Genomic DNA, 12,445 nt, shown 5'->3' on the forward strand with positions numbered 1-12,445 from the left:
ATGGCAACTGGTAGTATAGGATATGAACATCGTGTCGCCCACTTTGAGCTGCCCCCCCCCCCACATCCTCTCATTCTTTAAAATATCCTCACCTTTAACACCAGCATGTTGCTATGGTAACATGTTTCTGCACCTCATGTTACTAAGGGCAGTAAGATAATAATATAATTGTGCATGCTTCACAAGCATCTGAGGTGTTCCTAAACCTTCTGCATTTTGAGAAGACACGCTGATGTCAGCACCTTGAGGTTCGCTCTGACCCGGAAAGCCTCCGACTGCAGACAGATGTCAGTCAGGCTTTGGTTTCACGCCAGTTATAAACTCAGCTGCATTCAAACGCAGATAGCCATGACAGCAGAAGTTGTGCTTCCATTCTGCAAACCGGCTTTCAGCACCCCCCAGCACAAACTTCAGCATCTCCATGTGCACAAGGCACATTCCAAGCCCAGGTGACAGAGGTGTTAATGCAAGTAATCAATATGCATGTGAGCTCAGGAAGCTCATGAAGGTGTTCTGGAAGCAGCACATATAGATTTCTGGGGAACCATGCAAACAGGAGGATTTATCGGACTTCAGGCCAGACAGTTTATTAATCTTCTCAAATGCCTCTGGGGCTCCTTTTTGGAGTTGTGTGCACAGTTTTCATCATGAAGTTGCTTTTGTGAACCTAGACTTGTCCTGATAGCGGATGAAGTCCCGTCATGAGCGTCGTCATTGAAAGCTAAAGCTTTACGATTTCAGGGTTTATGAAGTGTTCACACCTTTTTTTCGGAGTGCTAACTCTTGACGATCCCCCGTCTTCCTTGAAACAAACATTGACTGAGTCTGTGCAGAGATACCAACAGACACTTTCATCTTGCAGGGATTTCTGGAAGAAATAACTCGTCATGCAGCAACTCAATCAGATGAACACACAAATCAAAGCAAAATAATCAGTTTTGACCCCTCCCCCCACCCTGCAGAAATGTGTTCTAATTCAGTTCTGAGCTCCTCACATTTGAGGAACCATTAGATAGAGGGTTAACCGCTATAGTGGTTCCTTCCAAGTGAAACAGCAACAGAAAAATGGTTAAGGTTTTCATTCAGTTGGACAGTAATGTTCTAAAATTTAAAAACAGAAATAAAGAACAAAACGTTGCTCACAAGTCTCATTTTTAGGTTGTGTCTACGTGCAAAACATACAAAAGTCCTGATGAGCTGCTCTGTCATTGTTAGACAAAAATATCCTTTCTGGATTGGTTTTGAAATTTTGATTGTTTCTTTGCACAAATGCACATTCTGATGAATTTATCTTCTGTCCCACCTCAGCATATATGGCTGTCCACTGGCCAAAAAGAGGAAGACTTTGGACAAACAACCACTGGAACCAGCTGCCAAAAGACGGCCCTTCCTGTCTCCGCGCGCCGGTCAGGAAATAGACGAGAATGCCGGCAGCTTCAGCAGCTACCAGAATGACGCCATGAAGACTGGACTGGAGGGAGAGGAGCGAAGGGAGGTAGCAGAGGAGGATGAGGAAGAGGATGAAGAAAAAGAGATAGATGAAGACGGAGAGGTGGAAGACGACTTCTCAGAGGATAATGAGGAGCAAGGGGATGAAGAGGAGGAAGAAGAAGAGGAGAGAGGAGACGTGAGAATAAGAGTTGAACACGAGGATGAAGAAGAGGTCAGAGGGCTGGATGAGGAGGATGACGTTGATGATGATGAGGAACAGGAGGAGGATGACGTTGATGATGAAGAGCAGATGAACTGCCAGCAGAGTAAGTATGAAGTGGGCTGTGAGGAAGTCTGTCACATGGGAGCTAGTGGGCTCCCAGATTTGATGTGAAGCTTCACTGAAAAACACACAAAGCTGTTTGTTTCCAAACAGTGACACTCCATGGGTCTTCCCTCATTTCTTTTTTCACCTGTTCTGTCCAACAGCTGAGCAAGCAGATCAGAGCTGAAGGCCTTTTGTGTTGGACAGATTTTACTGTTACAATAGAGGTTTATGGATCTACAGACAGACTGAGTGTATACTTGTATAAACCCCTTTTGTGTTTGAGGCTAAGCTTTATTTATGAAAATTATGTTTATATGTATTCCTTGTTGGACGGAAGAAAAGAAGTAAAAGAGAGAGTGGCATGTAAGAGATGGGGGGGGTAAGGGGTTAGAATGGGGGAAATGATAATACAAAGTAAAAATATAAGAGTGTTATAAGTAAATTGCATGACTTAAACTTCACTCAAGGGCCCTGCTGGGACTCTGCAGTGTGAGGTGACAGAGCTAACCACTACACCACCATGCAGCCTTTTTGTTCACAGACAAATAATCACAAAGTTCTACATTCCAAGAAGTAGCAAACAGTTCTGCTGATATTTACCAGGGGTTAAAGGTTACAGAAAACTTCATCAAAACAAACAATCCAACATAAATATTTCTGTTTAGATATTTAACTTTTCACATAACTGAACAAAATGATGGTGAAAGGTTTAATTTATTGTCAGAGTGGATTGTTAGGATGAATGAGCTTAAAGCACATTATTAATTTCTTCTGAATGACAGAGTCTAGTTGATGTTCAGAAACAAAATTTTTAAAGTATAGAATTTACATGTATAGATTAGAAAAAAATGGATTCTACACCAATGTTATCATGATAATATTTGACAGTAAAAAGATAAAAAAGGATGATGGCTCACCCAAATCACAACGATAGAAACAAGTTTGACTTGGCTCAAACTCTGATAGACATCTACAAATATCCAACCATTAGATCCCAGCCAGCAAGGCCAAGTTGGCCCCAGGTGGGTTTGTGCACCGTTTCCATGGTGGCCCCACCTGTGTTTGCCCACATTGGCTATGGGCACTCAGTGCCGTCCACCGAGCAGCTGGCTAGCACAGCAAGCCTCCAGCCCACTGACTTTCTATGTTTGTATAGAAAGATCTTGAGGAACATGTATATGTAATGTGTAGTTAGTGTGTGGTGGAAGGCGGTAAAGATAATCTATGATTGTCTCTTTTTTTGTCCTTGTCTTTAAGATGTGTTATAGAGGCAGAAATAAATTAAGAATGATATTTTTCTCACTGCTCATTTCCAGTCATGAAGATGTGTGTAGTGTACTGAATATCTTAATGTAATGCGGTACTCTTCGTGAAAGGAACAAATAAAAAGTAAAATAAATAAAATATAATTTGGCTATAATAATTTATCTGTAGGTGTTTGGCCTCATTCATCCACTCTTTTCAGGGGACTGTAAGTCCCAGAAGCATTACTTTATTTTTTCAGTCCGATAATAGGAACAGGTCTGGTCAGAAACGTCATTGCTATCTGCACTGGAAGCTTCAACCATCTCCTGAGGTCCACATGCTGCTGCTGGTCTCTGGGCTGTGGTGTAGATGCCCAATGTCCTGCCTGGGGTTCCTATCCCACATTGACAACTGCAGTGCTACGCCTAATTGCAAATGCTATCTTTGCTGGATTCAGTGCAGAACATTTCTGCTATTGCTTATTATATAGTACTGTGGACATATTACATGTGCTCTGTCGCAGATTATCTTCCTGAGGACATATTTTGCTTCTGATTTAGAGCACCTGAAAAGCCTTCATTTTCAGTTTCCCTGTTTTCCTCTGCTGTCTTTGTCTGGAAAGTCCCTCATGTTGTTAGGCCTTTACACCGTGGCACTGAGGAAAAAAAGAAAGGAAGAAGAGCTGGAGTTAGATGAAGATGCTGAGGTTCTCTTTGGGACTGAGATAAAGTCAGAGAGGCCAGACTGAGACAGTTCAGACATGACCAGGGGCGAGACAGTGAATCTATTGGTAGAAGGTCTAGAGGTCTAGAGGAAGACCAGAGGAGGTTTCTGGATGCAGTGAAGGAGAACATGAAGGTAGCTGATGTTAGAGGAGAGGATGCAGAAGACAGGGTTAGATGGAGGAAGATGATTGGCTGTGGTGACCCCTGAAGGGAAAAGCTGAAAGGAAAAAAAGAAGTCTTGTCCTGAAAGTCAGTGCAGAGGGTGGTGAAACATTTTGGATGTATGATTCTGGGCTGCATGTTTTTGTAAATAAACATGCTGCTAATCATAAGACAAGCAGCTATTAAATTGAAGAGAACACAAGATAAAACTGTTTGCTGACAGCATAATTATTGAAAACCAAGACTTTTATCATCTTCCTCAGCAGAGCTTTTGAATCTACTGTGTGTTTATGCTGCAGACTGTATCCACATTTTCTTTTGCACCCATTTCACAAGATTTATGTTTTCATGGTGAAGCGTGCTGGATGAAACATTTCTGGATGAAACATTTCTGGATGAAACATTTCTGGATGAAACATTTCTGGATGAAACATTTCTGGATGAAACATTTCTGGATGAAACATTTCTGGATGAAACATTTCTGGATGAAACATTGCTAACTAGAGATGCAGAAGCAAAATACAGCTTCAGATTCTTTTTCTCTGTCTTCCTGTCAGCAGTGAAACAGTTCAAACCCAACGGACAATCAAAGCTTGGTCCAGTTGAGAAGGACAACAACAACAACAGCTGCGGTCCTGGAAACAGCACTGGAGAGGACTATGAGAACTATGACGAGCTGGTCGCCAAGTCTCTGCTCAACCTTGGCAAGATTGCAGCAGATGCAGCCTACCAGGCCATGACCGAGTCAGAGATGAACAGCAACTCATCTAACAGCGCTGGGGAGGACGACGAAGATGATGCTAGTGAACAGGGGGACAGAAAGGGTGAGCTGAGTGTGGACCTGGACAGTGATGTGGTCCGGGAAACCGTGGATTCCCTGAAGCTTTTGGCTCAGGGTCATGGCGCCATCCTACCTGAAGATGAGTACCCACATGCTGCCATGATGAATGATGGGAAACATGCAAATGGAGCACCTTGCATGAGGGTCAAGGCTCAGGACAGCGGAGAGGAGGTGTGTCTGAATAGTCTAGAGTGTCTGAGGAACCAGTGCTTTGATCTGGCCCGGAAACTGAGTGAGACCCAGCCTTCCGATCGGCCCATCCTCCACTCCCTCCAAAACCAATCCATCAACCCAGCAGATCAACAGGGTGTGCATCACCTGAACAGGTTACCAGTCTTCTCATTTCTTCATTAACTCCGACTGCAACTGACTTTTAAGAAAATTTGACTTGAAAGCAAAAAAGAAAAGCTCTCAGCCATAGACCATTGCCTGGCAGTACTTTATACTTTGGTTTTTGTGTGACTGATTCACACACATTCACAATGATCAGATTATCATCTTTTCATGTTGGACATTTCTTCCTGACGCTATGACTTAATTCATTGTTTTTACCAGAAAGTTTTTATTGAGATTTAGAAGCAGTTTTTCTAGAAAGTCCAGGCCAAGAGGGAGGAGCCAATACAAACTACAGGTTACTTAGCCAACAGATGTAAAAACAGACAGAAAGAGACAAACACTGTAAAAACATTTACATACCATGAACTCCAGCTCCAAAACGTGCAGTTTGTCCTTTTAAAGCTTTTAAGAGTTCAACTCAGTTAGATATTAACAGGTTTGCTGTGATGCTAGTTTCAGGTTGGTTCCCTCTCAGAAGTGTCAGCAGACGTTCTCCCTATAATGACAGTATCACCAAGAGTAGATCTGAAAACTGCAGCTGTCTGAGCTTTGCAAAAAATCCACAAAACCTTTAAATTATTGCCTTGTCTATAAGGATTTGATGATTTTTTGCTGTGTTACTGTGTTACAGTGTATGCTAATGTGTGTATTACAGAAAGGTGTAGTGTTACACATAAAAGTGGCTTACAGTGCATGTCACAGTACAAGTGTGCATTTAAGTAGAAAAATACACAATATTTTAATAATTGATAATATTTTGAAATAGGAGAATATTATCTTCTTTTTTTTTAGATTTTATTTTTTCATTTTTATCTTGTTCCAATTATGCGTCAAATAGTTAAACATTCAGATTTAGTATTTAAAAATTAGTATTTTGTGAATAGTTTTCTCCAGGCACTCCAGCTGTCCCCCACAGTCCAAAAACATGCTTCATATATGACGGACTGACAGCAGGGCGTAACCCGCCTTTGCCCAACAGTAGCTAGGATAGGCTCCAGCAGCCCCTTGACACTGAAAGAGAACAAGCAGGTTTGGAAGATGGATGGATGGACTTTTGTAGATCTAACTTTTGCATTTTAAATAATATAAAACAATATAAAGATTAGATTTAACTTTATTTTCATTGCACGAGTACCAGCCAACAAACTGCAAGTCTCATAAAAACAATACAATCCTTTTATTAATCAATGAATGTAAGAGATCTGCATATTCTTGCCATCTGTTAAAATTGCCTTCTTCTTCCTTAACTAATATAGTGATTCAAGAAACAACATTTGCCTTTTGTAATTTTTAGTGATTTCATTTTTTGTCTTTAAATATTTCCTCCGCCTTGCGACAGACTGGCGACCTGTCCAGGGTTTACCCCGCCTTCGCCCAACAGTAGCCGGGACAGGCTGTGGGTATTTGTCCCTGATAATCAGTCCAGAAAGAGAGATGCACTGCAGACAATCAGAGAAGATCGTTCCTTGTGCTTGATCCAAAGACTGAGCTGTGAATGAACTGCAAAAATGAATTTTTTTAGTAATAAAAAAAAACTTTTTATTTCTCGTTTTTAAATTTTCCTTTTCCCCTTTATTAGGTATGACAGCAGCCATCAAAATGCACTGGAGGAGCCCAGACTTCTGGATCGTCGTTATTCAGACATGGTGAACTTAATGAAGCTTGAAGAACAGCTGAGCCCCGCCTCCAGAGGTTACCCAACCAGCCAAGACGGGGATGAGGACACCACATCCATAGCCTCCGACCACTCAGACGAGACCTTTGACATGGCCAAGGGAAACTTGTCCTTGCTGGAGAAGGCCATTGCTCTGGAATCAGAAAGGGCAAAGGTCATGAGGGACCGTATGGCCTCAGAACACTCAATGCCCCGCCGGGATCAGCATTACCACCGGAGCCACGGTGAGCACAGCCCCAGGCTGAGCAGCTCCGCCGAGGAGCGCAAGTCCAGGATGCAGCAAGATGGACTGAAGCGAGCATACTACCCTAAAGGTAGGATGGAAAGCCCACACACTGACCCTCTCTGTGTCAGTATTGATCCCAGCTCAGAGAACAGGAAGGCTGGATACTTTCCTAACAATGGCTGATACTTTGGAAACTTTTTCAAGCCAGCTAGGAGTTCTAGGAGAAACTCATAGGATTCATGTTGTACAGTTAGAGGATATCCAACGCATTGGAGTATGAAAAGACTGTTGATGCAACGATAGCATCATGAATTCTGGGATATAAAGGCAGAAGCAAACAGACTTTGTTCAAAACAATGAACGCTTAGAATTTTTCAGTGTCTGTTTAGAATATTGCATTTGAATGAATGTTATTAAAAGTAACATTTCTTCCAAACAAAGATGCTCTTTTAAACCATTCAATAAACCACAAACCTTTCTAGAAATGGTTCTCTAAGGTGGTTTCTGACACCACCTCGGAGTGGGGGGGTTGTTTTCTACTGTTGGGTTCTGGTCTTGTGTGGTCTTGTTCCAACTCACAGACGTAGAGAATGGTGTCATCATCCGGCAGCAAAGCCATCAGGACGACACCACACTTGTCTGAGCTTCTCGCTTAAAATCTCCCTCCAGTTGAAACTTTTTTGATACATGCATCAGTGTTCTTTTGAAGTTAGAGTGATATTATCCTTAATGGAATGTAAAGAATATCATGCTGTGAAGAAGTCCTTGATAAAAATGAATATGACTGTCTGTCTGTTAACCCGTCTTTTCCTCTTTCCAGATTCTTCCAGAGGAGAAAAAAAGGAGAGCAAGTGTCCGACGCCTGGCTGTGATGGTACCGGTCACGTGACGGGCCTGTACCCTCATCACCGCAGCCTTTCTGGGTGCCCCCACAAAGACAGGGTCCCACCTGAGAGTAGGTCCAAGCTCGAGGTTACACTGCACGAAAACATACACACAACAAAAAACTGCAGAGAATCTAGCAAGTCATTTGAGCCGAAAGACTGAACAGTCCTGGTTGTTGACAGCCTCTGTCGTGCCAGTTCAACTTAGATAGTGGGATAGCATGGAGGGTGGGAGAGGAGATGACTCATCTTCACATGATCCCAAAAACACCCATCACATGTAAATATAGAGGATATTTGTTCTTGGAAAACCTGCTGCTGAACAGACACTGTGAAATCTGAAATCATCTCATCAGAAAGCTCATTTTGGTAACTGACAGACACTTTTAGAGGGCTTTAAATTGCACTTAACCTTTGTGCTATCCTATGGGGTCCAGATGACCCCCCCTTCCATTGACGTGTTCTCCCTACCATGACAAAGGTGGATAAAGGTGGAAAGATTTCATGTAATCCATGGACACCAGTGAAGATCACAAATCATTGAAGAAAAAAGGTTCAGAGCACTGTCTAGTGGGTCTAGATGACCCCACTCCCAATGGTAAAGTGCCTAGGATAGCACAAGGGTTACAGGAAATATCTTTGGGATTGTGTGATCAGGTTGTGCACCCCCCCACAGTGATGACTGCAGGCTGAACCTTCTAGTGTTTGTTTCCTGAACAGGAGATTGTTGCTGAAATGACTTGTTAAATGACTCTCAGCCTTTGCGAATGCTGGAGTTTGTTGGACAGTCCACCATGACACATCAGTCCTGCATGACTCTATTTGCCGTTTGTCATTGTTGAAAGTCTTAAAAGGTATTTTTCCAGAAGATAAGCAGCGTTTGGCAGCATGTGCAGACACATCAGTTTAGTAAAATGCCAAACTTTGCAAATATCAAATGCTTTTTTCTTGCTGCCAGAAGCCTTAGAACCTTCAGAACCCGAGGTGCGAATGAGCATCTGTGTCCATGCTTGATTAACTTCACTGTAGCGTTAGGAAAGAGCTGCTTTTTTTCAGCCTCCTCCTTTCCTGCTCCTCTTCACTCTAAACCTCACAGCCCTGATTCCCCACTGCTGAGTGGCTAGCATGAACGGCATGATTCCTCATTGGGCTGCTCCAGCCTGCAAACCTCACAAACGTGCATGAGAGACCCTGAAGAAATGTCGGAGGAAAACATTTTTACCAGGGAAAGAAAATCTGCCGCATTGTCCCCCCCCAAGCATGCTGTGTTGGTGCTCGTGAGCAGTGTGAGCTGCTGTCAGAGGTGCAGATGTAACCGTGCATGCCTAACCGCCGAGCTGAACTCCCATGACTCTCCTGTCTGCTCTTAACCCTCACTGTCTCTCTCACCTTTTCTGTCTGTCCAAGTCCTTGCCATGTATGAAAATGTTTTAAAGTGCCCTACTCCCGGCTGCTCTGGACGGGGTCATGTCAATAGCAACAGGAATTCGCACCGCAGGTGAGTGTGTGGCCTTCACCTGGGGTGCTGTAAGCTGCAGGAGGAGTGGGTGAGCAGGTTTTTTCCTCCAGCTCTGAAAGTCTGTCTGTTTGAGGAGAACCAAACAGCTCCAGATTCTCCTGCACTCAAACAGACCTGAAACAGGCACCCGGCCACATCCCAGTGTTAAAGCCAAAAAGATGGGCGCACGGTTGTGGGCGAGGATTCTAACCCCCCAGACGCTCCTCAGATTGATGTTTGTTTCAGCACTTTGTGACATAAATGCACTCAAACAGTCAAATGGCCTAAAGAAAGATGGACACTTGTTGTCCTTCAAAGCTTTGAAGATTTGCACAAAGAATGTTACAGTTGATAAAATAAAAGTAGTCTGAAAGTATATCAGGGATCAGGAAAACTGTCAGGACGCTGGTTAAATGTTTTGCATAAAAATCTAAAATATGAAACTTTTTTTCAAAATTAACATTACAGAATGTGTCTTTATACTGTTAGGTTAAAAATAAGATTTGAATTGACATTTTTGCCACAAAGGTGAATCTCAAATCGCATAAAAAAGAATAAGAGAGTTTGATGTAAATCTTTCACATGATGAAGAGACAAAAGTTTTACTATGCATTTACATTTTAGCAGTAAAGGTTTCCAGACTGTCCCAAAAAATAGTTTAGTGTTTTAAAGGCTGTGAGATTAATCTTGCGTTTTCTTTTTAATTCCTTGAAAGTAGAGAAAAATATTTAAACACAGCTGAAAAAAGTCTTTTTTTTTAGTTTTTAAAATGCCTAAACAAATGTAGAGCAAAAGAGGTGAGCTCATCTCTGACACCCCCACTCACAGCAGGGGGGGGGGGGGGGGGGGGGGCGTTCCCTGTCCAACAACTGCATTGTTTCAACCAGCTGAGCAGATGTTAGAGTGGTAGATGCTGTATGACTCTTCAGCATTTTAACTGAAAGTCAAGCTTTGGTCTGAAGCTGTGGGGATCCTGGTAGAGCTGCAGAGATGTAAGAGCTGCAAACACAAATATTCAGCTTCTAAAAGCTTTGCAGAGGCGACAAGGGCGTCCTCATCTCTGCACACAGAGCTCTGTGATCACAGCAGAAGGATCTGAAGCAGCAGAGTCGTCACAGCATGGTGATAGCAGGATATGTTAATGCCACATCAACAGACAGCAGCTGTCCGACTGAGATCCACAACACTTATCCTACCGGCACTAGCAAAGGACAAAAAGGAAAGAGATCCATAGTTTTTTTGGGCAGATATAAATGAAGATTCAAACTCTGGAGCTTGTGCATTTCCACTAACTATGAACCGCTTCTTAGATAATTGATAAATAATCAACAAACATGTCAACAAATGTTTTTCCATTTTCCATTTTCTTGACCCTGATGCTAATAGTCTGGTTCCCTGACCAAAATGTTCAAACTTCCTTGACGTCGACAGAAAGACAGAAAGGTTTACGTCACACAATGAGATCAGTTTTCAATGAGATTCTTCTAACGCCAAAAAATGAGTCTCTGTCATCGCCATCTACAGTTGGGAGGAAAGATTCACTTTTTTGAACGGGCAGAGATGAAATGTACATCATGAAAATGCACACGCATACATGTTTGCACGTACAATTACATGCATACAAACATAGACACACCCAAACTCACACCCACACAAACTCAGACAAACACTTAAGGTGTGTTATACAGCACAGATCCTTTGGGATAATGAACAAGCAAAATACCAGCTAGCAGTGTAGCTCATGTTTGCTAGCAGTTCACAGCCTTTCTATCTGCTAGTCTCCATAGAAACATCTTCACAGCAGCAGGATTCAGTACATTCACACACTGCGTCTCCCTTGGGTTGACTGTGGAGTTCAAAGGACAAGCAGATCTAACTATGCAGCAACCAATTAGGGAAACAACAGGAAGGGCAGGAACGTGTGCTGGTGGATGAGACATTTTCCTTCAGCAAAGAAACTTTTCTTTCAGAAAAGTTGTGTCTGTCAGGGATAATTTTCCACTTTTCATTTCAGGAAAACTGCTTGAGTGAGGAATGACTTTCAGTTTCAGTATTTTATTTCAAAATAATTGTGTCAGTGAGATGAGTTTTGCTGGTTCCAGCTTTTCCTTTCAGAAAAAAAAGTAGTCAGTGAAAGAAAAAATAGTTTTGAAAGCTTTCTAATAAAAACCTGTCAGTGAAAGATGGTTGTCAGGCTTTGTTTTTCCTTTCAGTTGGATGACTGTTAGAAGGTCAGAAAGTCAGAACATCTGTCTTTGTAGATCTAGAGTAGGGCTGGCCGACCCTGGTCCTCAAGAGTCTAAATCTTACCTGTTTCCCAGTTCCCCCTAAGCAGCTTGCTGCTGATTAGGTGACTCAAGTAATTTCACATCCTGATTGACAGAACCCACCTGGTTAAGGTTTTCAGCATCAAGCAGTCCAAGGAGAGCTGAAAAACAGACTGGGTTTTGGCTTTTGATGACCAGGGTTAGCCAGCCCTGATCTAGAGAAAGTCTGGCAGAATCCAGAGAGAGGAGCTGTGGATGAGGAAGTCTGGAGTGACAGAGAAGAATGTTTGTTCAGGACATGGATGAGAGCTGGACCACAGTGGTGAGATGTTCTGCAGGTGGGACAGAGCAGGTTAAGGTGGAGGTGGGACTCCACCAAGGATCAGCTTTGAGCTCCTTCTTGTTTGCTGTGCTGATGGACAGACTGACAGATGAGGTTAGACAGGAATCTCTGTAGATCATGATGTTTGCAGATGACATAGTGATCTGTAGTGAGAGCAGGAAGCAGGTGGAGGATCATCTAGAGAGGTGGAGGTTTGCTATGAAAGAGAGAGGAATGAAGGTCAGCTGCAGTAAGACGGAGAATCTGTGTGTGAATGAGAGGAACTGAAGAGGAACAGTGATGTTACAGGAAGCAGAGGTGGAGAAGGTGAATGACTAAGTTCTTAGTCAACAGTCCAAAACAACAGAAGGTGTAGAAAATAGATGAAGAAGCATCTGCAAACAGGAGAGAACAGGTTAAGGAAGGTTTGAGATGTGACCAAAGAATGTCATCAAGATTGAAAGGAAAGGGGTAGAAAACTGTGGTGAGAGCAGCCATGTTGTTC

The 12,445-nt window shown here is 42.7% G+C and overlaps 1 protein-coding gene across 5 annotated transcripts in view; it reads left to right on the forward strand.

Annotated features, from left to right (window-relative positions):
- Positions 1–12,445, forward strand: part of LOC101166026 (myelin transcription factor 1-like protein) — a 56,716-nt gene that overhangs the window by 26,620 nt on the left and 17,651 nt on the right. For 4 of the 5 annotated variants that reach the window (XM_023952977.1, XM_023952975.1, XM_023952974.1 and 1 more), the window contains 5 exons: positions 1,309–1,757; positions 4,449–5,058; positions 6,648–7,057; positions 7,790–7,924; positions 9,261–9,351. In XM_023952977.1, coding sequence (XP_023808745.1) covers positions 1,309–1,757; positions 4,449–5,058; positions 6,648–7,057; positions 7,790–7,924; positions 9,261–9,351 — 1,695 coding nt within the window. The remainder of the gene's footprint in view (positions 1–1,308; positions 1,758–4,448; positions 5,059–6,647; positions 7,058–7,789; positions 7,925–9,260; positions 9,352–12,445) is intronic. The other variant, XM_023952976.1, reaches the window with a different exon arrangement.

Source organism: Oryzias latipes, chromosome 24 (genome assembly GCF_002234675.1).
Source record: "Oryzias latipes chromosome 24, ASM223467v1".
In the NCBI taxonomy this organism is placed as follows: Eukaryota; Metazoa; Chordata; class Actinopteri; order Beloniformes; family Adrianichthyidae; genus Oryzias; species Oryzias latipes.